Below are 12,965 nucleotides of genomic sequence, written 5' to 3'. Positions count from 1 at the left end.
ATCCAGATGAAGACATTCATAGGCTGTCTCCAGGCCATTTGGTCTCCTTTACCACTTCCCTAGCCCTGCCCCTTGCAAGATGTCTTGTTGGTATTGTAAATGCCTGACCCTTGGGGTGTGAAGATAGATTGGGGAAGAAGGAACCAGCAGGCGCTGACATGTTCACCAGCCTCAGTTCCTACCCTGGACTCACCCCTGCTGGGCTCCAGCACTGACCCCTCTCCACCCCCTGGTTCCTCCAGCAGCCCCTGAGGAGCTGTGCTGACCTGCTGACATTCCAGACTCATAATGACCAGGGGCAGACAGGGCCCCTATAGAGTAATACTGGGACAAAGAGCACGCACCCTCTTTCCCCTCCTTTCCCCTGACTGGGAGCCTGGCACTTCCCAGGCGAGCTGAAAATTTACCATATAGCATCTCACTCCCACTGTGAGGGGTCTGCAGGATTGGGTGAGGAAAAGCAGAGGACCGCCATCCACTGCCCCATGAGGAGTCAGCTCTGATAATAAGAGCCAGCTCTTCCTTGTGGCTGAGCCAGCTGAGCAGCTCTTTCTTGTGGCTGAACCAGCTGAGCAGGGGTTTCTGTGCCCTGGACCTGAGAGCTGAGCATATAGTCAGAGTGATGGAAGCATCTTCCAGGGCACCAGGGAGATTTGAAGAGCTAGCCTGTCAGTTTTGAAGCTCAAGAGCTTTAGAATGAACTCAAAGGGGTTTCATTTATGACACATCTACCAACTGGCCCAGCAGGAACCATCCTGAGGCAATGACCAGTAAAGCAAGGTCCTGGCGGGAGGAGGCGGCCCCTCACTGCACATCTTCCAACAGCCTGGGTGCCCCATCCTGGAGCCCCTCAACCTTCCTCTCCACATCCAGGGGGCCCTGCCTTGACCCCTTCAACTATGAAAGAAGAGCCACCCCTGACCTGTGGCTGCGGGGAAGAGCGAGTCTACTGTATTCCTTCAGGGTTGCACAACGGGGAAATGACCTGTGCATGAAGACTGGTCACTGCTGTCCAGTAAGTGTCCTTTGCACCTTTTTAGGAGAAATGATCCAGAGGGACTTTCCCCAGGTGCCAAATCTGGCTTCTCTCCTGCCCCTCTCCACCCACATGATCCAGCAGGGAGGGCTCAGCATCAATAAATAGCAGCCAGCGGTCCCCAGCAGGCAGGGACCAGCAGCTCGGCTCCACCAGAGACCAGGTGAGGGACCACTCCCAGGAGGCCTTGCTCTACAAACCTTACTCTGTTTTCTCTTTCCAGCAAGACTGTACATTCAGTTTAAATAATTACTCTCTTCTGCATTTGTGCTGTATGGGGTCTGTGTCGGCCGAGTGCACAGGGTAATGTTTCTGGTCTCATTACAGGCTTCTCAGGGGGTTTGGTCCTAACTGCTCCGTTGCTCCCTCAGTGCCACCTTGGTGACCTCCTAGACAGAGTTGGGTTCATGGTTGATGGGTTCAGCATTGTGGCTCTGAGTGAGGCCCTACTGCAATGTTTCCTAAATGGGCAGCCAGCGTCTCATGAGAACAAATGAAAATGCAGGCCAAAAGGAGGTGTGCCAGTCCTGCCTGTGTCTCCCTGACCCTCCCCTTTCATTTCAGCACCATGAAGCTTTTCACCGGCCTCGTGTTCTGCTCCTTGGTCCTGGGAGTCAGCAGCCAGGGCTGGTTTGAATTCCTTGGCCAGGCTTATGACGGTAAAGTCACCGGAGGATTGAGGGTGGGGGGTGGGGGGGTGGGGGGGTGCAGAACACATGATCACTAGGATGCACCCTGAGTGCCCTTCAGGGTTGGAGCTACTGTGTTAGCTTGTGTTGCCCAATGTGGTGGAATGTGCCAGGTGTTTTGGGAGCTTTTCACTGAACAGATGGAAAAGCCATAGGTCTTAGTTCAATCAGTTAATAGAGAAAGAACAATCTGCTGAAAGGTAAGTTTGACTAGAATACACAGACTAAGACTTGAAATGGTACACTATTCCCCTCAGACCAAACTGCACAAAATGTGATTAAAGCTACCCATCCTTTCTTCCCCTCCTCCCCTCCCTCTCTCTTGCTTCCTTTCTCCCTCCCTTCCATTTCCTAACTGGGTAGTGTACTGAGACCTGCAGCTTAGCTCTTGCTGGGGCTTCCAGTAGTTGATGACAATGTCCCTGTTTTAGTCTGTTTCCTACCCTTTTCCAGCTTTTTTTAACTGATCAAAGGGAACATCCATAGAGCCCCCTCTAGGAAGTCAGCACTTCCATGCGATTTAGGGCGCCCAACTCTCCTGGTGTGCCTGGCTCTGGGGCTTTTTCCATGATGCTTCGGTGCTAACTGGGAATGTTCTAGGCAAACAGGGACAGTTCTGGTCAACCTGGGACACTTGGTCACCAGTGTAAGTGGAGAATAACTTGGTGGGCAGGCATCTTCCCCTACTTTGAAGCTGAGAGCAGCTGACTCAGGGGACCAGGGACTATCTGCCAGTCAGCAGGTGGCAGGGCAGAGTGTGAACCCAGCTGTGCAGGAGGCCACAGCTCTTGCCAGGCAGATGTGTCTGAGCACTGTTTCCTAAAGCTCAGGGGTCACCAATCCCAGCTACCTGCTGGAATCACCTGGACACATTAAAAACGACAGAGGCCTGAGACCCACCCCCACAGAGTCTGAGGTGATGGGCCTGAGATGTGGCATCGGCCTCCCACAGTCTCCCCAGGCGATGAGAAGGTGCAGCCAAGGCTGAGATACAGGCCTCTGCTCTGGCAGTTGCCTGCTCACAGCCTCAGTCCAGTCTATGTGGGCGGTTTCCAGGATGCCACGTATGCCCCTCACACTCAGAGGGACTCACTTCAGGATTCCCTGCATTCTGTCTGCAAGACTCCAATTCTTAGGCGTCAGGCAGAAGTGCTGTCTGCCTGTGCCTTTCTCACAATCTGCTTTCCACGTCACCATCAGGCTCACCGAGTCCCCTGAACACTAGGCTATGTAGCTTCGCTCCACATACCAGAGGTTCTTACCCTGAGCCCCTTGGAGCCCCGGGCACATGTGGCCATGTGGGAAACACTGCTGGTTGTCACATGGGGGTAGGCTGCTGCACCTACTGGGCAGAGATGTGGGGATGCGGGGAGCCTCCCACCTCACTCAGGAAGGCCCTGAACACAAAGAATTCTCTGGCCCCAAATTTCAGCAACGCTGACATTGAAATCCTGTTCTGTAATGTGTCCTCCCTGTCTCCTTTAAACATCTGCCCCAGAGGCCTCAGTGAGCTGGAGCCCACAGACAGCATGACAGGCATCAGGCCACCAGGTACAGCCCAGCTGTGCCCTCACCGAAATGTCTCTCCTTAGAGTCACCTGGGGAAGCCAACTGGGCCTGGAGAATGTTCTTCTCAACCTGTGGTCCCCAGGGTGCTGAGGCCACAGGGTGAAACTGAGTCAGTGGTCCATTTTCTCCCTCGATTCTTCTCTAAAGGGTGTCACGGATCTCGGATATTTCACCTGATGTCTCAATGCCATGTCCTTTCCTTTCCAGGAGCCAAAGACATGTGGAGAGCCTACTCTGACATGAGAGAAGCCAATTACAAAAACTCAGACAAATACTTCCATGCCCGGGGGAACTATGACGCTGCCCAAAGGGGACCTGGCGGTGCCTGGGCTGCTGAAGTGATCAGGTAACCTGGCTCCTGGGGATGCTGGATGGGTGAGCAGAGCTTGGCTGAGTTTGGGGAAGTGGAGTTGTAAGCCCTAGAGAAGGACTCTGTTGGGACTCTGGGCTCCTCCTCATGTTCTTCCTTCTACCTTCTCCATCCCTGCCCACCGCAGGGCCTGGGCTGCCAGCAGAGCCAGAGAATGGCTTGTGGGCCTGTCCCCCAAAACGAGAAACTAGGGCCAAAGATTGATTCCCACCCTCCACTCTAAGTGCTGTTCACCCAGTGGGAGGTGTCACCCCAGGGCTGAGTGGGCTGTGCCCAAGCAGGGTCAGTGCTTAGCCTCATTCCAGGCTCCTCCCAGAGTCATTAATCCCTTGGAAAGGGGAGGCTGGGGCTGTTTCTCCTCAGCCCCTGATTCACCTCCTACCTTCCCTCCATTCCAGTGATTTCAGAGAGGCTTATCCAAGAGTCGGTGACCTTTTTAAGCATGGAGACAGCGGCCATGGATTGGCGGACTCGCTGGCCGACCAGGAAGCCAATAGATGGGGCCGGAGTGGCCAAAACCCCAATCGCTACAGACCTCCCGGCCTGCCCGACAAGTACTGAGCTCCTTCTCTCTGCTCTCAGGAGACGGGGCTGTGAGCCCCTAAGGGCACAAACCCCAAGTCATTGAGTTCTACATCACCAGATGCTGACAGAGGGCACATAATGGATGTCTAATAAATGCTTAAGAGATTGAATGTTAAAAACTGTGTGTTGTTATTTCCTATAAGGACTGGTCATTGATACCATGGGGTGATGGATGGACAGCCATGAGAGGATCACGCCTGTGCCTGCATGTTTGGGTGTAGGGGACACAATCTCAAGTCATATAGGGCAGACACCCTGTACCAACTCTCCCCTCTGCTTTGTGCTATTTCAGGCCCTTTCATGTCCAGGCCTCCTAACTCCCTGTCAATTTTGTCCAGTCACTGTCTCTGCCCCCAGGGTGTGAATCTCATTAAAATTAAGTCGCTCAGTGGTCTCTGCCTGGGGGGTGGGAGACACAGCCATGGGAGGATTAGACCACGGGATCCTGTTCTAGCACCTGCCACCTTGATATTCTGTTCATTTCTGAGCAAATCCAATTGTTAATCAATTTCTGTCCTTGCCATCTAAGAAATGCCTCCATAGCAGTTTCCTCCACGGTATTTTTATTGCCTCATTTCAAGCCTAAATGCAGATATAATGCCGCCTCACTTATGAGTATTTCCTTCCAGCTTCTGCATATTAACCAGCTCAAAACCGCGGAATTGGTAGTGAGGAGAAAGCAGGATAGAGAAGACACCTTTTTTCTGTCAGGGTCCAGTGAGGAGACAGAAACCAGGTGGTCATTTGAAGAGGGAAATTTTCATAAGAGGATTATTAACTGATAATAGGATTCAACTGCTAAGGGGTTAAAGCAGTGGTCGGCAAACTGTGGCTCTAGAGCCACATGCGGGTCTTTGGCCCATTGAGTGTGGCTCTTCCTAAGCCTTAGGAGTACCCTAATTAAGTTGATAACAATGTACCTACCTATATAATTTAAGTTTAAAATATTTGGCTCCCAAAAGAAATTTCAATCGTTGTACTGTTGATATTGGGCTCTGTTGACTAATGAGTTTGCCGACCACTGGGTTAAAGAATACACCAGGCTGGAAAGTCTGTAGCCCATTGGAAGGCTGATAATGATTGCTGGGAGTCAGAAGGCACAGCTGGTAAGCAAGAACTCCTCCAATGAAACCTGACAAGAAACTGCCCAGGGTTGCAGTTGAACTCACAGACCACGTGGGGCAGGGGGTAGAGAGCCTCTGAACTCCCTGGAAGCTAGCTGTGAAAGGGCCAGTGCTCTGAATTGAATTATGTCTCTGCCTCCTCCCCCAATCCCCCAGAAAAATGTATATGTTGAAGTCCTAACTTCCCCTGTGGCTGTATTTGGATTAAGGGAGTAATTAAGGTTACATGGGGTCACCAGAGTGGAACTCTTCACTAGTATTTCTCAGGTTTCTTATCCCCCTGGAGTGGAACAGGATAAGTAGAGTGGGCTGGAGTTGGTTATTTCCCTTCCCCAGGTCAGTTAGACACATCACACAGTTTCCCCTGAGGGCAGGCCTGGTTGAGAACGGAGTGCACCCCCTGCTGGAAGACAGAGGGTTCTTTTCTAAGATATTTTTTTTGTGAGAACCTGGTGGAGCTCCTGAAGGTAAATCTCACAATATTGTAGAGAACCCCCGATAACTGAGTCCCCCTAGAGGTTTTAACTCTCAGAGTTACCCCCGCTGAGCCTCCAGCAATTCACCAATTCTAGTTCAGGTTCCCCAGCAGTTTCAGCTCCCACACTCCAGTGAGCCGGGATCCCTGGATCCATCTGTCTCCAATTGCAGGGGCAGTGCCCTGTGTCCTCACCGCTCATATGAATCCAAGAAGATTTGAGTTTTCATTGTATTCAGCTTTTCGCTTGTTGTTAGGATAAGTGGTGACTTCCAAGCTCCTTACATGTGTAACTGAAGCGGATCTTATTAATTTGGCAATTGAATATTTTATCAATTTTCCATTGAAATTTGACAAATTCAATTTTTCTGCACTTTCAACTTCATGTCTTATTGCTCTTTATGATATTCTCTGTGTACTAGTTTCAAAAAAGGGTTGTGGGGCAGTGGCTAAGTATTTCTGCCCACAATGAAGGCTATCTTCTCCTCCCTTGGATCAGTGTAGGTCAGAATATGGTGTATGGCCCACCCACATTTCACTTTGCTGGAAAGTTGTAGAAAGGGTGCATTCCTGACCCTCCTCTCATAGCTACTGAGCCAGGATCCTGGAGGAGGAGTGGAGCTAGGAATCAGCACTCTGAACAAGCCTCAGATTATTTTACCAATGAGAACAGCTGCGTCAGGTTTTGCTACCACCTAGTGAGAGGTACTTGGAGAAAACGCCCCAACTATTAGGGAAACATGGAATGAATGTCAAGCAGCCATCACAGAAAGAACAGTCATTGTGCCCTGACAGAGAGAGACTATTGGATAGAATCACCAAATACCAAGTATATGAAATTATTAGGAAAATCTCCACAGAACAAAGCACATAAAGAAAAATTACGACATTATGATCTTTCTTTTTTCCAAATGAGTTAGTTTAAAGAAATCCTTGACATGTAAGTCCTAGCAGGACTCAGTAAATATTTATTGATTGAGCAACTTAGGCACTGGTAGCTCTTCCTGACTTACATGTGCTTTCAGCATCTATTTTCCCACTAATCTTATCCTCACCCAAGGATATTTTCTGCATTGATTTTTAGACAGAGTAGAAGGGACGGGGAGAGACAAAGAGAGAGAGACATCCGTGTGAGAGAGACACCTCTATCGGCTGCCTCCTGCACCCACCCTGACCAGGGCAGGGGATTGAGCCTGCAACCGAGGTCTGTTCTCTGCACCAGAATTGAACCCAGAACCCTTCAGTCCAAAGGCTGATGCTCCTTCCACTGAGTAAAACTGGGTAGGGCCCACTAATCTCATTTTTAATCTTTTTTTCATTGAAATATAACTTACAGGCTCAGTGAACTTTTATACGTCCAAAAGCCCATGTTCCCACCGTAAGATGAAGATGTATTATATTTCCAGCACACCAGAGGATGCCTCCTGCCCTCTGCAGGTAAGATCCCCCACCAAAAGCAAGACCCATTCTGACCTCCATCACTATAGATTAGTTTTGCCCGCCTTTGATGTTCAAATACAAGAAATTAAAAAAAAAAGAATTCTTTTGTATCTGGCTGTCTTCCACTCAATATTATATCTATTAGATTCATTCATCCATTTTTGCTTATATCAATAGTTTGCTCTTGCTCATTGGTGCATAGTATTCCATTGTATAAGGATACCATGCTTTATTAGCCCACTCCATGTGGTTGGATAGTTAGGCTTTTTAAATTTAGACTGTTATGGGGAAGTCTGCAGTAACGCTGGTGTCCATGTACTTTGGTGGACATAGCACTCAGCAATGTTGGGGGTATGTCATGTACAAGAAAACATTTTTATGTCCTGTAAAGTGAAACCTTAATCTTTAATTCTGTCATTCTGATTGGTAATCTTACTTATTAATGTATTAATAATGTGTTACTTTAATAACACATAATTACTCTTTCTGACTTCTGCAAAGAATAAATTAAGAATTTACTTGGTTAAATCACAAGAACTAAAATTTGTGGTAACATTACTTGTGCCCAGAACAGATCCAAACTCCTTTCAGCATTAATCATTTCATCTTGACCACAACCCTAGGAAGCCGGTAACATTACTTTCCTCATTTTATATTCATGGAACTGCACACCTTTCTTCCTACTGTACCCAGTCTGGGACTTAGTCCTCAGGTGCCATTCTTGGTCATCGTACCTTGTGGGACTTTTCAATTTTTTTCATTTTGTTTTCCTGACACTTAGTAGCCTTGGTGATCTATTCTTTAACTAAAATCAATTGTATCAGGTGAATGGAGGTCTCCTGGGACTCTCAACTGCCTGGTCACACATGATTATTAGAGGAGGGGTACTGTCTAATTCACTATATAAACAAGGTCATTTTTGAGAGTGAAAAAGGGGTGTCACTATTAACAGTTAGGCTGGGACAATAGTCACTGAGACTGTCCCAAGAAGCAGGACTCACTGACTCAGAGTCTCTTGGGACATCCATTTAAGGGCTGGAGATTCAATATCACCATGACAGGATGGCTTTATTTTCCATCAGAAACAAGCTGGCTGCCACTACTGTCTATTGTTCTAAGAGCGGCCCTTCCTAGAAGACAGAATACATAAGTGACAAAGGAAGAGGACTGTGAAAGTCCCTATGAGGAGTTGGTTCCTCTTGGTGTCTACAAATTGTACTTGCTTTCTCTCCAGTGGTTCTATCAAAGAAGGGAATGAGTAGAATACATTTTAAGGGGGGGTGGGTGCATATCTAGCATTGATTGGCCCAAAGGCAGTCAAAGAATTGTAACAGGATGTAATCACTGGCCCACCCTTTCTGTCCTGAGGAAAGTAGGAGAACAAGGCTGTGGACACCACATGCCCTCCTCTAGGAAACAGTCCCCCAAGCACACCCATGACCAATGGCTGTGCAGGGCTGACAACTGCCCCCTTTCTCCATCATGTCTACTCCTAGGACCTAGTGAGCCAAGGCAGCTCAGGCACCTGCACTACCCAGTCCTCAGGAACCTACCTTTCCCAGGAAAGGAAGTTGTGTGGGGAACATCTGAATGTTGCTTAGATTGCTTTTGATAAGGACCAAAGGCACAGGGAAGTCCTCAACAGCTATCTGCCTTATAATTTTCATCTCATTTTACCTATAAGAATTAAAAGATGACCCAGCCCTAGCTGGTTTGGCTCAGTGGCTAGAACGTTGGCCTGTGGACAGAAGGGTCTCAAGTTTGATTCTGGTCAAGGGTACATGCCCAGGTTGTGGGCTCAATCCCCAGGAGGGGACATGCAAGAGGCAGCTGATCCATGATTTTTCTCTCATCATTGATGTTTCTATTTCTTTCCTTCCTCTCTGACATCAATAAAAATATATATTTTTAAAATGACTCAGTCCCAGAAAGAGGCATCTTTTCTAATTTTTGAGGCTCAAATCTAAAACCAAGGATTCCCAAACACTAGTGTAATCTTGGCCTTATGTGTTTCATCCTGGGTCACCACTGCTCTTTCTATCGTCCTACTTATAATCCTTCTAGTCTTGTGGAAAGGTTGGAAGTCCTCCCACCTTCTTCTCGGGTCATTAGTGGAGCACAAGTCCACCCCTTCCTGGCTGTTGTTTAGCATATTCCATACCTCAGTGCTGTACTGTCCATGCCTTCTGTTAGTTAAGTTGTAGAGAAAGTCTTTGCAGTTCTCAGTTGGAGAAACCAAGGTTTAGAGATACCTGCTTAGGCCATACAAGGGGCAGAGTTAGGTTGCAGGCTGGCATGTCTGACTCCAGAACTTGAATGTGCTGTACAAGGCCAAGAGGATGGGCTGTGGAGACTCCCTCCTTCCCGGATCTCCAGCACTCGGTGTAAATGGTCAAGAGAGCACTTACACCGGGAGACGCCTGACTTGGTAAAGGACAGGCAGCACACCTCATTCATCCTTGTGTACACAATGCCAAATGCGGGCACAAAAGAACTGCTTTCTCAAATGACCGCACCGAAAACCCTGACTTTAATCCACATCACTCTTCACGCTTGACATTTTCCTCTTCTTAAGAGTCAAACATCTTGAAAGAGGCGCCTTTTTTGGTTCCTCATTTGTGACTCACGCTTGAACCCACTCCAGCCTGGCCTCTGCCCCCACCACTCCAGCTAAATAATTCATGTCACCATTGACCTCCATGTTGCCAAAAACAATCGACGTATTTCTCTCCTCTCATCAGTAGGCCTCTGACCAACATTCAACAGTTGCCCTCTCCCTCCTTCTTAGGAGGTTCTCTCTCTTGGCTTCATAATATCACACTCTTCTGATGTTTCTTTTTTTCTATTTTTTTGTTGTTGTTTTTTTTGTTAATCTTCACCTGAAGATATATATTTTTTAAAATATGTTTTTATTGATTTCAGAGAGGAAGGGAGAAGGAGAGAGAGATAGAAACATCAATGATGAGAGAGAATCATTAATTGGCTGCCTTCTGCATGCCCCCTACTGGTATCAGGCCCAAAACCCAGGCATATGCCCTGACCTGGAATTGAACCCTGACCTCCTAGTTCATGGGTTGACACTTAACCACTGAGGCACACTGGCCAGACCTGAAGATATTGATTTTTAGAGAGAGTGGAAGAGGGGGGCGTTAAGAGAGATAGAGAGAGAGAGACATCAATGTGAGAGAGACACATCTATTGGTTGCCTCCCGCAGAGAACCTGACTGGGGCCAGGATCAAACCTGCAACCCGGGTACATGCCCTTGACCAGGAATCAAACCTGAGACCCTTAGGTGCCTGGGCTGAATCTAATCACTGAGAAACACAGGCCAGGGCTACTTTCCTTCTCATCTCCTTAGCTGGGACTACCTCATCTCCTCCAAACTCTAAGTGTCCTAAGACTTTGTTCTGGGCTCTCACTTTTTATTTCTCTATACACGCAAACAAATGTAAATAGTATCTATATATGCTGGTGGCTCTTCAATTATATCTCCACCTCAGAACCTCCTTTCTGAGCTCCATGCTTGTATATCCAATGGTCCTCTTGACATGTCTGGTTCGACAGCTTCCAGAGATCTCAAACTTAACATGTCCCAAAGTGAACTCTCATTTCAGTCCAGAGCTTTCACCTAATAGGCTTCTCCACTTCAGTAAATGACAGGACCATTCTCCCTGTTGCTCACTCCAGAAATTAGGGAATGTGCTTGATGCATCCCTTTTCTTCAGCCTCATATCCAATCCACTGGCAAGTCCTGCTTCTACTTCCAAAATACATCTCTAATCATCGGCACTATCCCATGTACATCCATGCTACTGGCCACATCATTTCTCACTGGGCTTAATGCAGTAGCCGTCTAACTAGTCATATAATTTATCATCCAAACCAATTCCTTTTCCAGAATGAAAAGGGGGCATTATTAATAATTAATCCATTCTAGATTAAGCCCACAATGTCCTAGTGAAACAAAACATGTACTTAACCTACCTCTCAGTCTAGCATACGGTAATAATCAGATCACTTCTCTTAAAATTCTTGCTTAAAATCTCTCAGTGGATTCCAATTTCCCTTACAATAAAATCAAAGTCCTTACCTTGGCCTACACAGCACAGTGTTATCTGTTCTTGAAACCTTTCAGCATCACCTGATGGCACACCCACTCATGCTTATAATTCTCAAATCCCACCAGCAAACCAAGCTCTTATTTGCCACAGAGCCTTGCACATGGCATTTCCTCTATCCAGGACACCCTTCTGCTTGCTCTTGACACGGCTGGACTTCTCTCGTCTTGTGGGTCTTTCCTAAGTCACTCTTTCTTAAGAGATACCTTCCCTGATCACCCTGGCAGGCTTATCCTGTGTAGTCTTTCCTTCTTAACAATTTCTGTAAGTGGGATTATTTTATTAATTTTTTGGTTATTCTTCTGATTTTTGTTTAGATTACCTTCTGGTACACCTTCTCCCTGGAGTATAAAATCAATGAGAGAAGTGACCATTTCTGTCTTGTTCACCCATAAATATCCAGTACCGTGCCAGTGCCTGGCATATAATAGATCTCAACAAATGCTTATTGAGTGAATGAATGATTGGATTACTTTGTTAGTTACTAATAAAATGGTTTTTTTCCTAATAGGTCAATCAACACTAATAAAAGAGAAAAATGGTAATTGGCGTACGACAATACCCTTTTCATTGGCTAATCAGGGCTATATGCAAATTAACTGCCAACAAGATGGCGGTTAATTTGCATATGTAGGCACAATGCAGGGAGGCGAAAGGGAAAGCAGGAAGAAGCCCCCTGCCACTGACAGTGATCGGAAACCCAGGGGGGAGCTAAGAGCTGGGGGGCCTTTGCCCTGCCCCCCAGCCATGATCGGAGAATCAGGTGCCTTTTCCGCCCTGGCCAGTGATAGCAGAAAGTAAGGGTGGAGCCAGCGATGGGAGCTGAGCAAGGTCGAAGCTGGCAGTCCCGGGAGCTAGGGGTCCCTTGCCTGGGCCTAAAGCGAAGCCCGCGATCGTGGGGCCGCTGCAGCTGTGGGTCCTCGCTGCCTGGGCCAGACGCCACAGCCAGAGGCGTCCTGCAGGGGCAGGGGTGGAGCCCGCGTGATCGCGGCACCCCCCGCTGCCACTGCAGGTCCCCACTGCCCGGGCTGGACGCCTAGGCCAGAGGCGTCCGGCCTGGGCAAGGGGCCGATCCTGCGATTGGAGGGTGATGGGGGTCAACGCCTGAGGGCTCCCAGTATGTGAGAGGGGGCAGGCTGGGCTGAGGGACACTCCCCCCCACACACACCCAGTGCACGAATTTCGTGCACCGGGCCCCTAGTATAGTTATAAGGAGCTAATAAAGATAGAGAAGGGGGAATAACACCAGATTCAAGGGGACCCAAGAGTCAGTAGGTTTAAGCCCACAGGGGATGGTTAACCCCAAAGCAAGCAGGAACGTCTCTTGCTCTGAGAAAGGGAAAAGGATATTGAGAGTGAGGTCAGGGGATGAGACCATTTGAGAGGGAGGACAGGAGACCTGTGGGAGTCCAGCTGTGCTTGCTCTTGCTGTACTTGATGTCCCTGAACTCGTCACACTCCACTGCGTTGGCCCAATTGCTTGTCTGACTTTAGGGCACGTAGGCAGGAAACCCGAGATAAAAGGAACGTCTGTCTTTTTGTATGTCATCCCTGTATC

At 48.1% G+C, this 12,965-nt stretch overlaps 1 protein-coding gene across 2 annotated transcripts; it reads left to right on the top strand.

Annotated features, from left to right (window-relative positions):
- The first annotated feature begins 1,055 nt into the window (after window positions 1-1,055).
- On the top strand, window positions 1,056-4,281 carry LOC132241038 (serum amyloid A-2 protein-like). 2 transcript variants are annotated; one of them, XM_059709094.1, is made up of 4 exons: window positions 1,056-1,199; window positions 1,601-1,695; window positions 3,502-3,640; window positions 4,063-4,281. In XM_059709094.1, the coding sequence occupies exons 2-4, from the start codon at window positions 1,605-1,607 to the stop codon at window positions 4,223-4,225; spliced, it is 393 nt and encodes a 130-aa protein (XP_059565077.1). In that variant the 5' UTR covers window positions 1,056-1,199; window positions 1,601-1,604; the 3' UTR covers window positions 4,226-4,281. The 2 variants fall into 2 exon arrangements, with proteins under 2 accessions (XP_059565077.1, XP_059565076.1); XM_059709093.1 differs by lacking the exon at window positions 1,056-1,199 and adding an exon at window positions 1,206-1,339.
- Window positions 4,282-12,965: the final 8,684 nt, after the last annotated feature.

The sequence above is a fragment of the Myotis daubentonii genome, chromosome 9 (assembly GCF_963259705.1).
Source record: "Myotis daubentonii chromosome 9, mMyoDau2.1, whole genome shotgun sequence".
Classification (NCBI taxonomy): domain Eukaryota; kingdom Metazoa; phylum Chordata; class Mammalia; order Chiroptera; family Vespertilionidae; genus Myotis; species Myotis daubentonii.
Note: the sequence above shows the minus strand (reverse complement) of the source record. Positions and strands in the feature narration are given on the sequence as shown.